The sequence below is a fragment of the Euleptes europaea genome, chromosome 5 (assembly GCF_029931775.1).
Source record: "Euleptes europaea isolate rEulEur1 chromosome 5, rEulEur1.hap1, whole genome shotgun sequence".
Lineage (NCBI taxonomy): Eukaryota > Metazoa > Chordata > Lepidosauria > Squamata > Sphaerodactylidae > Euleptes > Euleptes europaea.
In genome coordinates this window covers 18439449-18453615 of record NC_079316.1, presented here as the reverse complement: position 1 = coordinate 18453615, position 14167 = coordinate 18439449, and the positions used below count along the sequence as shown (strand labels likewise).

Genomic DNA, 14167 nt, shown 5'->3' with positions numbered 1-14167 from the left:
CCAAACCGCCGATTTGCAGAAATTTTCAGATGAAGACCGGCAAATATTAAATTAAAGAATTTCAACTCACGAAATAGTAGAAGCTTTTAAAAAACTGAAGTTAGACAAAACTCCAGGCCCAGATGGTTTGACAGCAAAATATTACAGAGCATTCCAAGATATCTTGATTCCGCATCTCAAAAGAGTCTACAATGACAATCTCAGAAGGTCAAATACCGAGTTCCTGGGGAGAAGCTCATATTACTCTCATCTCCAAAGATGCACGAGAGAAACAATCACCAAAGGCATACAGACCCATATTTTTATTAAATGTAGATTATAAAATTCTAACATCTGTTCTGAGAGACTTAAAAATTGTATTCACAAAATAATACACCCAGACTAAACAGGATTTATCCCAAAAAGACAATTGAGAGATAATGTAAGAGTGGTACTAGCGGCTATGAACTACACTAAAGTCAGTAAGAAGATGACTATGATATTCTTGGATGCAGAAAAAGTGTTTGATAACGTGTCATGGAACTTTTTAATAGCGGTACTACATCAAATAGACTGGGACAGAATTTCTGACGGTGATCAAGGCAATATATAAATTAAAGAACACAAGACTGTTAATCAATGGAATGCTAACTAACAAATTTGAAATCCACAAAGGAACAAGACAAGGCTGTCCTCTATCACCTCTACTATTCAACTTAGCCATGGAAGTCTTGGCCAACAAAATAAGATCAAGTGACAAAATTAAAGGACTTAAAAATATTGTCGAAGGCTTTCACGGTCAGAGTTCATTGGTTCTTGTAGGTTATCCGGGCTGTGTAACCGTGGTCTTGGAATTTTCTTTCCTGACGTTTCGCCAGCAACTGTGGCAGGCATCTTCAGAGTAGTAACACTGAGAGACACTGTCCTTCAGTGTTACTACTCTGAAGATGCCTGCCACAGTTGCTGGCGAAACGTCAGGAAAGAAAATTCCAAGACCACAGTTACACAGCCCGGATAACCTACAAGAACCAATTAAAGGACTTAAATTCGAGGACCAGGAGTACAAAATCAGAGGTTATGCAGATGACGTGGTGTTGATATGTCAAGATCCAAAGTCCTCTATGACAGAAATAACAGAAATAAAACATCATAACTAACCAAACAACCAATATGATTCTCCTCAATCTGTCCAACGAAAAATTGGAGATTTCAGATTTTTTGCAATGTTCAACTCCGAGAAAAAGTGTTAAGTATTAAGGAAACAAAATCCCAACTAGAAATGATTCATTGTTTGATCTGAACTATAAAGAGACGTGGACCAAAATTGAAAAAGACTTGGAAAGATGGGGTAGACTCCAAATTTCTTGGCTAGGTCACATTTCAACAATCAAAATGAATGTCCTACCGAGAATGAACTTACTATTTCAAACACTTCCAATTGACATCAGTAAAACTATGATAACCAAATGGCAAAGAATCATTAACAAATTTGTTTGGAGAGGGAAGAAGCCTAGAGTCAGATTTGTGGTCTTACAATATGCCAAAGAGAGAGGAGGTCTTTCATTACTCAACCTACTTTTATACTATCAAGCTGCCGCACTTGTGGCTGTTACAGATTGGATACTACAACCAGAGAGTCAAGAAATCAGGCTGGAAAAGGCTTTATTGCAAAAAGGATTTCACTACTGGTTATGGTCAAAGGCTTTAAAGACAATACCTAAACATTTGTCTTGAGAATCCACAACTTTTCATTTGATAAAAATATGGAATTCACTAAAATCATTGGTAAGTCCAAGAGCTCCCAAACTGATGTCTCCAACGGAAGCGTACATGGACTTTGCAAGTCGAAAATCCAATGACTATCTGATGTACGGAGATTTAATGAAAAAAGATGGCCAGACTAAATCACTTGAAGAACTAAGAGAAGGAAACATTAGAATAACATGGTTGGCATATCATCAAGTTGTACATGGACTAAAAACAGACCATCAAACATGAGATAAACCAACAAGTTTCAAACAATTGGTGCTGAAATCACAAGATCACAAAAATCACAAAAATTTATAACTGCTGTTAGACGTGGAGACAGCTGAGGAACAGGTCAAGACATGTATGATAAAATGGATGCAGAACTTTGGTGCAATGATTCCAATGTGTGAATGGGAGAAAATGTGGAAAACTGGAATAAAGTTTTCAAGATCCCAGGACGTTTGAGAAAATTGGTACAAAATGTTCTACAGATGGTATTTTGCACCTAAAGGCTTACAAAAAATGTACAAATCTAATTAAGCAAATTGTTGGAAGTGTTCAGAGACCAAAGGGCCTTTTTATCATCAATGGTGGACTTGTAAAAAGGCCCAGAGATATTGGAAGCAAATTCACAAAGAGATTATGGCAATACTCCAGGTGGAATTTGATTTAAATCCCAAATTCATGCTTCTAGGGATGATCCCAACTCAACTCCAAGCTATTCAGAAGGAACTTTTTCAGTATGCGGCTACTGCAGCGAGGGTTTTATATGCAAGATATTGGGAAAAATAAAGAGACACCTAAACTATCGGTATGGATTACAAAAATGATGGAATTCGCTGCAATGGCAAGGCTTACTAATCAATTACAAGGAAAACAGAATGAAGAGCACCCACAGAAATGGCAACCGTTTTATATCATGTATGGTTGATAGTGTTTTCATTTCAGACTTGATTATAATATTATCATGAAAAGTACCGACTTTGAGTTATAGTTAAGTGTAGAAGAATAGTAAAAGATATAAATCAGTATAACTTGATGAGCCTTAGATGGTCAATAGTTTATAACAAAGAAATACTTGATTTAAATGAAAAGTGTTATGCTGTAATTTAGTATGGTTTATAAGAAGGAAGCTCCTGACTTAAATGTAAAGTTTTGTTCCAAACTGTAGAAGGGTTACAAGGTATGCAAACTATGTAATATTACTCCTTACTGTTTTCCCTTCTCCCCCTATTTTCCTTTTAATTTTGTACCCTAAAAATCAATAATAATAAAAGAATACAAATGTACCTCACCCCACCCCCCGCCCAGTTAAATGGAAGGGGAGGCTCTTAGTAAGTTCAGTTCAGTACCCAGTGTGACACTATGTGCAATTCCCCCTCCCCCCCGGTGCGCCCGAGAATTGCAGAACAGACACATCTCTGTGGCCAGGAGACATGTTTCTCACTGCATGTAATTGCGCGGCGTTGCTATTACGATCTGAGACAGTTGTGCGAAATGGTGTCTATCAAGCAGCTGTTTTGGAGGAAGGTTAGCTACTGTGTGTAAGCTGCCTTCCTTCGATTGGTGCTTGCTGCTGTCTTAACTCGATGGCTGCCATCCCACCTACATTGTGTGGATCTGCCCTCTTAGTTCATCCAGAGCTGTCTGAAAGAGCTGCGTTGCTATGTTATTCTAAACATTTTTCCTGGCCGTTTTTTAAAACTATTGTGAGCTGCCTTGCTCAATGAGGAAAGGAGGGATATGAATGTTTTAATAAATAAAATGTTAACAAGGACAACTCTAAAGGGCTGAGATTATGTGTGACAGAGCGCTAATATCGCTGTGCATCTTCTGTTTCCCCCCCACAAATTTTGTAACCTCTTCCATAATCATACACAGGCGCAGCCCACTAACTTCAGTGGGGCTTTTTGACCTGTTAAATGGAGCCAGCATGGTGTAGTGGTTCACTGATTTGGAGCCAGTGGTTAAGGGCGGTGGTTTGGAGTGGTGAACTCTGATCTGGAGAACCGGGTTTATCGATGGGACAATTGGAAGATGCCTCCTGGGGGGGTTAGGCTCTTTGTCCTGCCCCCCCCCCAAGTGCCGTAACAGCTTCCTGCTTCTTGCAAGGTTAGGTGAAACCAGCCACTCGGCTCTGTGTAATTGAGTACAGTGTGTCTTATTAGTGTGCGAGAGCAACAGCTTGAATCTCTTCGACCACCTCCTCATTTGCTATCTTTCTCCGTGGCCTCGCAGTCCCTAATATCCACTTGACCCTGAGCAAAGCCAGAAAGGCTGCCAGATGTGCTTTCGCATCTTTGGGATTGACGCCTCTTGGTTACGTGAGCATAACTCTTCTACATTGATCCGTCTCTTAGTGCTCTTTACGGTCCCGGTTCTCTTTCAAGTGTTCAAGATAGTGGTTTGGCAGCATATGCGGGGTTTATTTTTATTCAGTCTGGGTAAATAATATCTTGTTTCTGGGTTGGTCTCTCTCTCTCCCTCTCCCCCTCCCTCTCCCCTCCTCCCCTCCTCCCTCTCCCCCTCCCTCTCCCCCTCCCTCTCCCCCTCCCTCTCCCCCTCCCTCTCCCCCTCCCTCTCCCCCTCCCTCTCCCCCTCCCTCTCCCCCTCTCTCCCCCTCCCTCTCCCTTCCTCTCCCCCTCCTTCTCCCTCTCTCCTGCCTTTCTCTTTATGTACACATAAAGGTTCTGCTTAAGTAGTATAACCAGCAATTGCCATTGGAATGCTACGAGAAGAAAAAACAATCAGGTTTTTCAGCCAAACAGACTAGTGTGTCTGAAACCAATAGTGCACATGTTCAGTATACAAGTCATATTGTTACAGGATGTAAAACTCTTGCTTGCCCGTCAACCCTACATGGACACAACAAGGCCCTTGGCCTTGACATGAAATAAGAACATAAAAAAGTCCATGCTGGATCAGACCAAGTCCAGCAGTCGGTTTGCACAGTGGCCAACCAGATGCCTCCGGGAAGCCAACAAGCAAGACGACTGCAGCAGCATTGTCCTGCGTGTTTTCCACAGCACCTAATATATACTAAATCTTAACCTTTTGGGAAGGGATTGTGGCTCAGTGGCAGAGCATCTGCTTGGCATGTAGAAGGTCCCAGGTTCAATCCCCTGCATCTCCAGTTAAAGGGACTAGGCAAGTAGGTGATGTGAAAGACCTCTGCCTGAGACCCTGGAGAGCTGCTGCTGGTCTGAGTAGACAATAATGACTTTGATGGACCAAGGATCTGATTCAGTACAAGGCAGCTTCATATGTTCATGTTAAATAAATGTTAAATACTTCAGCAGATGGCCCATGGAGCTTTTTAAATGCCAGAATTATAGCAGGGGGTTGTGTATGCACGTGCACATTCGTCCATTTTAGTTGTAAGACCCAGCTTCAAACTTAATGTGAAGGTTTGGAGAAGGTGGGATTGAGGGAAAGAGAAGAGGGCCTCTGCAGGTGAGGCCAGATTTCACCAATCCCTATAAATGCTCTTGTCTTTTATCTTGCTAACAACCTGACGTAGCTGATAGATCAGTTCCAGGTAATTCTTTTGTTCTTTGCCAAGCAGGGAGGTAAGAGGGATGACTGTTGTTGAGCCGAGGACCTGCCTCACATCTTTTGCTTGGGCGTGACTCCTTACGGGGCAGCTGTTCCCACAGTGGTGATGGATATAAGGAGTGGGGTCGTTTGGTGTTGGTTGGCGGCTCTCCCTTCTCCAAGGCTATCTGCCCATATTGGTTTGTAATGGCCTTTGAGAGCCATCGTCCAGAAGGAAGGGTATCAGAGTTTAGCTTGCCTGGATGCAGCTTCTCTTTCGGTCCCTCCCCCTTTGCTATTGAGTTGAATGGGCTGTGCCACTATACCTTTGGAGACCTCCATAGATATCCTGCTACAGTTGGTTTTTTAAAAAACCTTTCTAGCCATCCTAATGGTTGGGAAGATACACTTGTCAGTGTGCGAACAGCACTTTGTAAAGTCAAGCCAAATGTCTAATGGGGCTTCCATATTGCATGCAATTCCTTGCCCCTCCCCATGGCTAACAAGAAGCAACATGAACTATGCAAACTGCTTAAATGGCATTTAAAAAAACATATTGCAGAACCTGGCGTTTGTGTTGAGGGAGCTCAAATTCTGCAGTAGCTCTGTGTGTGCATGCAGCTGTAATGTTAAAAATGCTACCAATCTGTTGGAGACTTCACTTGGCTTAGAGGGGGTGGTGATTTCTGATTGGGGACGGAATCCGTCGGTGGCACAGGGCTTGATGGAAGGGCTGCTCACTCACCAAGTGGCTGCCTACAGCAGTTGGAGGGCAAGTCTTTGTGTTTCTGCATCTGCTCCAAAGTGGCATCTAGCTCAGTTCAGGCGTCCACCAGAAATCCTCAAGGAGGAGGTTTGGTGCTGGAGCCATCTGCTTTGTATGCATGTGGTCTCAGGAGTGGTTTTTAGCATCATCAGTTAAGCATAGTAAACACTGGGAAAGGCTGTCCTCTGCCTGCGATCTTGGAGAGCTTGAACACATGAGCACATGAAGCTGCCTTATACTGAATCAGACCCCTGGTCCATCAAAGTCAGTATTGTCTACTCAGACCAGCAGTGGCTCTCCAGGGTCTCAGGCAGAGGTTTATTCACATCATTTCCTTGTTGGGTCCCTTTAACTGGAGATGCCGGGGATTGAACCTGGGATTTTCTGTATGCCAAGCAGATGCTCTACCACTGAGCCAAAGTCGTCTGCTAGCTTGGTGTGACACAGTGGCATACGTTCATAAGAGGTCGTCTTCATGGCTGCATGCTTGTCTGCTTGTCTGCTTGCAAATCTCGTTGAGACGAGTGGGACCCAGTCCTCAATGCATCTAGGTAAAGGTAGTCCCCTGGGCAAGCGCCGGGTCATTCCTGACCCATGGGGTGACATCACGTCCCTACCTTTACTAGACAGACTATGTTTACGGGGTTTGCCTTTGCCTTCCCCAGTCGTCTACACTTTACCCCCAGCAAGATGGGTACTCATTTCACCGACCACGGAAAGATGGAAGGCTGAGTCAACCTTGAGCCAGCTACCTGAATCCGACTTCCATCAAGATCGAACTGAGGTCATGAGCAGAGCTTTTGACTGCAGTACTGCAGCTTACCACTCTGCCCCACGAGGCTCTACCTGAACGCATCTACCTGGGAATTAAACGGTGGCCACCGCTAGGAAATTTATTAGTGTGGTGCCCCCGTCTAAGCCATATACGGTGCTAGAACATTTTGTGAAGTACAAGGCAGAAGCGAGGAGAGACGTGTGCTGGGATTCGCCATGTGGTTTTCGAGAGAACATAAAAGCTGTGAATCCTCCTCATAAAAAAATGGGGAACTTGGCATTTTAAGTAGAAACATAAATCCATATGTTTGCAATTGCTGAGGATTTTCGAAAGCCGCTGTCTGTTACAGAGCTTCACTTCTAAAGGTCTTGGGGAACGTAGGAGTTCACGCTTCATAACGTTTTTTTTAAATTTTCCAAACAGGTTGCAAGGAAGAGGCACAAAGTCATCGGGGGTTTCAAGAGTCCTCACGGTCATACCCGACCACCCGCCTCTCTCAAGCACGTCGTCCTCATGCCCCTGTCGCAGATCAAGAAAGTCCTAGACGTCCGGGAGACAGAAGGTCTGAACATTTGGGGCGGAATGGTGAACAACTTGGCGGTGGTGGTGGGATTATTTTGAGTAGCTATACATTGAGTGGCGACTTCAAAAACGCTGATGTGTTTTGGCATGGCATTAACAGCAAGCTTTCATCCCCAGGTCAGGGAGCTGGAAGTAACTGTTGAAAGGAGTGTTCAGAGAAGAGGGTCAAATGTCAGTTTTGAACCTGTGGGTTGGAGAGAAACCACTCTTGATGCTTTTAGAGCACACAGGCCTTGCTCCCCTGGGTATTTCCAGCATGTATTGGTGCGGTACTTTTTCCTAAAAATAACGCCCTATCTGAGGGGTGCCGCATGCTTTCAAGGTAATTCTTTAAAATTTTGTTATTGGAGGCTCCTAAGTGGCATTCTAATTTTAGCCTGGCGTTCCTGTCCAAAATTCTCCAGTGGTCTTGCTGGACTTTCTCTAGATGGTGTTCACTATGGGACTGTTAGGCCCTGCTGAAAGCACTGTGGCTTGTTATGCGCGTTGTGGCCTAATATCCTCGTAGCAAATGTTATGCTAGAACTACTGGACCGGTTCTCTGGCCATAGGTTAGGAAACTGTTCCACATCAAATGTTGTATTTTTATTCTCCTTCTGTTGTTTAAAGACCACCTTTCTCTCTGAGAGGAGGTGATTACACAGTGTAAATCATTGCATAGGACTAGGATTGCAGAAGTTTGAAACAACACACACAGTGTACAAAAAAGCTAAATACCTAGGTGTTGAACAAAGTTACAAAGAAACAACAACGCAATGGCTCATCAAACAACTTGGCTCTGTTTGCCAATACACATCCTCAACCAAACACCACATTAGCAATTCAATAAACAACAAGGAGTGGCGCTCATGCAACTTCTTAAAGCTATGCATACTCCTTTAGCAATTACATTTACAAATACAGAAAAAGGATTGTTTGACAGGCTATAGTATATAGCAGTCGGTTGCTTGATACATGAAAGTTTTTTTTCCTTTGCTTGACTAAAGGAGCCAGCACTGAGAAGAACTGGAAGAAGTCCAGGTGGCAGCGCTGAGAAAAGCTGGGGAAAACAGCTAAGCCGGCTCAATGCAGCTGTTTCACACACCCACCCACCCACCCACCCAGGGGTCGTGCTTCATCAGTTCTTCTCCAACCATAGACTGAACAATAAAGTTAAACACGAGCGCTTCTAGCGTGCTCTCAGAAGCGCATACAATGGCGCCAATTGAAGTTTGAAACAAAGCTGTCATCTGAACAAAGTACAAATATTAAACGTCATGTGTTAAAACGACGCAGAACATGGTATCACATCAGTAAAAGCCAGTGCATTTTCCTGGGCTAGCCTGATACGATGCGGCCTTATTTCATTTATAAAAATGCCCTCCTGAACAATGCTTGTTTTACATGATTTGTGGAATGCCAGGAGCGTGGGCTCCTGACCACTTCAAGGAAGGCCGTTCCACACAGTGGGGGCCGCAACAGAAAAGCACGTGTACAGGTGGTGGTTGTTCTTGTCCATTTGCAGGGTGGCACCTGTAGAAGGCCCTGCTCAGATAGGTGAAGTTCGTAGAATCATAGAGTTGGAAGGGACCACCAGGGTCATCTAGTCCAGCCTCCTGCTCAATGCAGGAAATTCACAACTACCCCCCACACCCCCAGTGACCCCTACTCCATGCCCAGAAGATGGCCAAGGTGCCCTCCCTCTCATGATTTGCCTAAGGTCATAGAATCAGCATTGCTGACAGATGGCCATCTAGCCTCTGCTTAAAAACCTCCAGGGAAGGAGAGCTCACCACCTCCTGAGGAAGCCTGTTCCACTGAGGAACCGCTCTAACTGTTAGAAAATTCTTCCTATGACCTTAGGCAAATCATGAGAGGGAGGGCATCTTGTCTAGATAGAAGTTGTTGTAACAGGATATAGATGGAGAGGTGGTCTTGTAGGTATGGGGCCAAGTGTAATTTAGAAGCAGGGGAAGAACACACTTGATTCTCCTATTTGTCTCCTGATTCCCAAATGCCTAATTGATTAATGGTAATGTCTGTACCACTCCCTAGCAAGAACTTGGTAAGAGGTTATGTGGGTGTAGGACAAATAATTCCAGAGTATGTGATGAAGTTAATAGGCACTTTATCATACTGGCAAGTGGTGTATGATTGTAATGCATGTTGTGCTGTGTGTGTGTATGTGGTGGGTTTTTAAAAGTGTTACTAATAGAGTAGTCTGGCAAGGAAAATAGTTCTGAAGAATTTTGACCTTTGTAATCGAAGCCATTCCGAGTGCCGCCTGGCTCCTGCTTTTGCATTATCCGCTGTGACTCCGTTGCGGTCGAATGCGGGTGCTCAGCATCAGTATCCAGCTTCTTGCATGGCCTCGCAGCCTGCTTGTCTCGTGGGACTCTGTACCTTGGTTCAGTTGATGCAGATTTATAATGGTTACATAAAACATCCTGTGTCTTCAGTACTGCTTCAATAACCTCCCCTCCTTTTGTGGAGCACTGGTGTGCAATAGATCTAGGCCAGACATTTAGAATAATTCTAAAAGGGTGCTACGTTTCTATGAACACTTATTGAGTTAGGCCTGTATTCGAGTTCTGCTTCGGAGAGCCAGTGTGGTGTAGTGGTTAAGAGCGGTGGTTTGGAGCAGTGGAGTCTGATCTGGAGAACCGGGTTTGATTCCCCACTCCTCCACATGAGCGGCGGACACTAATCTGGTGAACCAGGTTGGTTTCCCCACTCCTACACATGAAGCCAGCTGGGTGACCTTGGGCAAGTCACATTCTCTCAGCTTCACCTACCTCACAGGGTGTCTGTTGTGAGGAGGGGAAGGGAAGGTGATTGTAAGCCGGTTTGAGTCTCACTTAAGTGGTAGAGAAAGTCGGCATATAAAAACCAACTCTTCTTCTTCTTTGTGGCCAGGCACCATTTCATAGTCTAGACGTGATCCTATTGCCTACAAAAGAGGTATCTAATAGAGCAAGGGTATCAGACATAAGGCCCGAAGGCCGGATCTGGCCCCTTGAGAGCTCTTATCCAGCATGCGAGGCAGCCACCCTCTCCAGTCCCGATCTGGGCTGACGAGGCATGGTTCGGCCCCAACAAGTGACATTTATGTCATATCCAGCCCTCGTAACCAATGAGTTTGACACCCCTGTAATAGAGGGAGAGGCATGACGAGATTGGCTATAGAGGAGAGTCTAATTTTGTTTACAGATAGGGTTGCCAGGCCTCTTGCTGCAGTGGGAGGTCTCCTGCCAGCACCCCGGTTGCCTGTTGCTGCTCTAAGCAATGGCAGGATAATTATTTTTTTTAATCGTCAGCTTTGTGTATGGCATGATGTCACTTCCGGGGGAAACCTGGAAGTGACCTTGCATAGCTCTAGGAATCACCAGAAACTCTCCAGTTTTACCCTAGAGTTTCCAGCAATTCCTAGAGAGACATGACACTTCCCAATTTCCCCAGAAGTGACATCATTCCCGTCCCCCCTAGCCCCCTCCACTTGCTAGGCATGGCAACGCTACTTGCCGATTGTCCAATAATTCAGCCTTGTCAACCCCGCCTCCTGGGTTTTTTTGCATGATTCTTGCATTAGGTTTCATAACTGGTAGCCTTCGCTGCCCTCTCTCTGCAGTAACAGGAAAACAGTTTTTTTCAGTCGACCCCAAGTTCTTAATTTGGAATTGTCGCTCGTTCTTTGCAGACTGCCACAGAGCGTTCGCGTTGGTCGTGCGGCCTCCGACAGAGCAGACCAACTTGCTGTTCAGCTTCCAGATAACTACCGAGGAGCCCCCTAAGAAGGACTGGCTGAAGATGCTCTGTCGGCACGTGGCCAACACGATCTGCAAAGCTGATGCTGTAAGTTTGGAATGCTGAGGGGGGACTTTCTCATCTGTGTGTTGTTGCGAAGAAAGGCGTTTACGAGGGAGTGTGTGAGTGATAACCAAAAACGCTAGTATCAGAGAGTGGCAGGCAGAGTGGAGAATTGACCAGTTATAGAACTTCATGACTGACAAATGTTAAGCCTTACTAACTTCCACAGAACCTAAAACACTCCAGAAAAAATTGTAGATTGCTTATGCATATTTCCCCCCTTGCAACGTAGAATCATAGAGTTGGAAGGGACCAACAGGGTCATCTAGTCCAACCCCCTGCACAATGCAGGAAATTCACAACTACCTCCCCGCTACACCCCCAGTGACCCCTACTCCATGCCCAGAAGATGGCCAAGATGCCCTCCCTCTCATGATTTGCCTAAGGTCATAGAATCAGCATTGCTGACAGATGGCCATCTAGCCTCTGCTTAAAAACCTCCAGGGAAGGAGCACTTACCACCTCCCGAGGAAACCTGTTCCACTGAGGAACCGCTCTAACTGTTAGAAAATTCTTCCTAATGAGATGGATACTCCCTAATGAGATGGATACTCTTGATTTAATTTCAACTTGTTGGTTCTGGTCCGACCTTCTGGGGCAACAGAAAACAGGAAATTATATAGGTAATGCTTTGTTTCAAACTGTGTCTGGAAGTGCTGGGGTTAAAAAGGTGCAGTCACTTGTAGGCATTGCTGTGAGGACCTGTTTCATCTGGCTTAGCTCAAGTGTAACCGGCGCGATCAGGACATCTTAGTTCCAGGGGAGCCAGTGCATGTGCAGCCGGATGAGTGAAGTTCCTTTGAAAGAGTTGTTGGCTGAATCCAAAGACTTGAGAGCGGAGATCCGCTCGTGGAACGGAGCTCTTCCTCACTGCCCAGCCCTGGAAACCAGGAAGTCTACAGGAGTGGCGCTGGGTGCGACGCTTAGTGCTGCAGTGAAAGGAGGGAATCGATGAAAATCCCTTTCTCAGTGCATCAGTGAAAATCTTTTGTCCCTGTCTCCTCCAGCCACTGGTAAAAGGGTGCTCCCACAAGCTGAAAACAAGAGAGAAATAGTGTGGTAGTTTTAATATTAGACTAAGTTCTGGGAGACCCAGGTTTGAATCCCTACTTTGCCATGGAAGTTTGCTGGGTGACCTTGGGCTAGTCACATGAACACATGAAGCTGCTTGATACTGAATCAGACCCTTGGTCCATCAAAGTCAGTAGTAGTGTCTACTCAGACCGGCAGTGGCTCTCCAGGGTCTCAGGCAGGAGTCTTTCACATCACCTACTTGCCGAGTCCCTTTGACTGAAGATGTCAGGGATTGAACCTGGGGCCTTCTGCATGCCAAGCTGATGCTCTACCACTGAGCCTCCCCACATACTCACACACTCTCAGCCTAATCTTATCTCACGAGGTGGTGGTTGTGAGGATTTTATAAGGCACTTTTGGGTCCCCTTTGGAGATTAAAAACAAGGGTAGAAATATCTAAATGATTAAAAAAAATAAGCACTAGAGGCAACTCTGTGGTTTAATTAAAGGAAATTGCTAAATACTAATGTGCATGTCCAGCTCTTAGAGAAAAATGGCAACTTGTTTCTGGGTATTTTTTTTGCTGTGCTGGTTTCAGTCTCTGGAACAATTGTTTACTAAACTGCTGAATTCTAAATGGGTTTTAATTTGTGGATTATTTCCAAGGAAGCTGTCGCCTGCTCCAGCAAGAGACTATTTCAGCGATAGGCAGCGTCTTCTCTATTTTCTACCATAGGCCACAACTTTAATTGCACGTATTATTAAAAATATTTTTAAACTGCCTCTCCACCATAGTGCTGGAGGCGGGTAATAAAACAAAACCTTCTCTTATCCTCAATCTGTCAAACACTAAAAACATGCTTCAGAGCTGCCATAAATTGCATACAACGGTCATTAAACTGAGGCATAAATGCCCCACTGGACCCTTGATGCTTTCTTCTGAAAGAAGCTTTTGGACTGCAGCACTGGTCCAAAACTAAATTCGGAACCAAGAACACAGTCCACATAATACCCCTTATTCGGACCAGCTGAAATGGCGCACAGGAGTGTGCAAGTTTTTTAATTCATCAGGCTGGATGTTCAATAAAAGGGTTGGGGTTTGTGTGTATGCAGATAACTCAGGCCATGGCCTTAAGACCTGGTTGTGCCTGCATCTTGTGCATAATGCTGAGCTGGCATGCGGGTTTTAAATGGTGCTGGTGTCATGCTGCACTCTTTCAGGAAATTGCAAATCGTTGCTTTCTCTCAGTGACAAGACAGTCAGCCGTTGCCCCTGTTAATCTCTCTAAGAGCCAGCGTGGTGTAGTGGTTAAGAGCGGCGGACCCTAATCTGGAGAACTGGGTTTGATTCCCCACTCCTCCTCATGAGGGGTGAACTCTCCTCATGAGGGGTGAACTCTAATCTGGTGAACCGGGTTGGTTTCCCCGCTCCTACACATGAAGCCAGCTGGGTGACCTTGGGCTAGTCACAGTTCTCTTATAGCTCTCAGCCTCACCTACCTCACAAGCTATCTGTTGTGGGGAGAGGAAGGGAAGGAGATTGCAAGCCAGTCTGATCGGCATATAAAAACCAACTCTTCTTCTCAACACCAGGTGAGATTCACATATCTCTTGTAGGTAGGGGAGAAAAGGAATTGCTTGGTAGTCCTGGGTATTTTTGGTAGTCTTTCCTTTATCCCTTAGAAGCTCCTTGATCCATTGAACAGCATAAATCTAATGCTTGAGGGATATAAGGGCTGAGATAAATCTTGCCACTGACAATGTAGCCTTGGGATCCCTGTCACTTAATAAAAAAGGCATTATGTCATACACAGAGGCATTAGATTATTCTTTGTAGTCTATCTTAATATCTGTTGCCCTTTCCGGGCTCAGTGCTATCTTTGAAACGGTACAGGGTTCTGCTTCTCTGGGAGAGTTGTCCC

At 44.9% G+C, this 14167-nt stretch overlaps 1 protein-coding gene across 1 annotated transcript in view; it reads left to right on the top strand.

Annotated features, from left to right (window-relative positions):
- The window catches only part of ECT2 (epithelial cell transforming 2), a 53578-nt gene that overhangs the window by 29493 nt on the left and 9918 nt on the right, over positions 1-14167 (top strand). Inside the window, exons 20-21 of the mRNA XM_056849679.1 lie at positions 7227-7365; positions 11062-11216. Coding sequence (XP_056705657.1) covers positions 7227-7365; positions 11062-11216 — 294 coding nt within the window. The remainder of the gene's footprint in view (positions 1-7226; positions 7366-11061; positions 11217-14167) is intronic.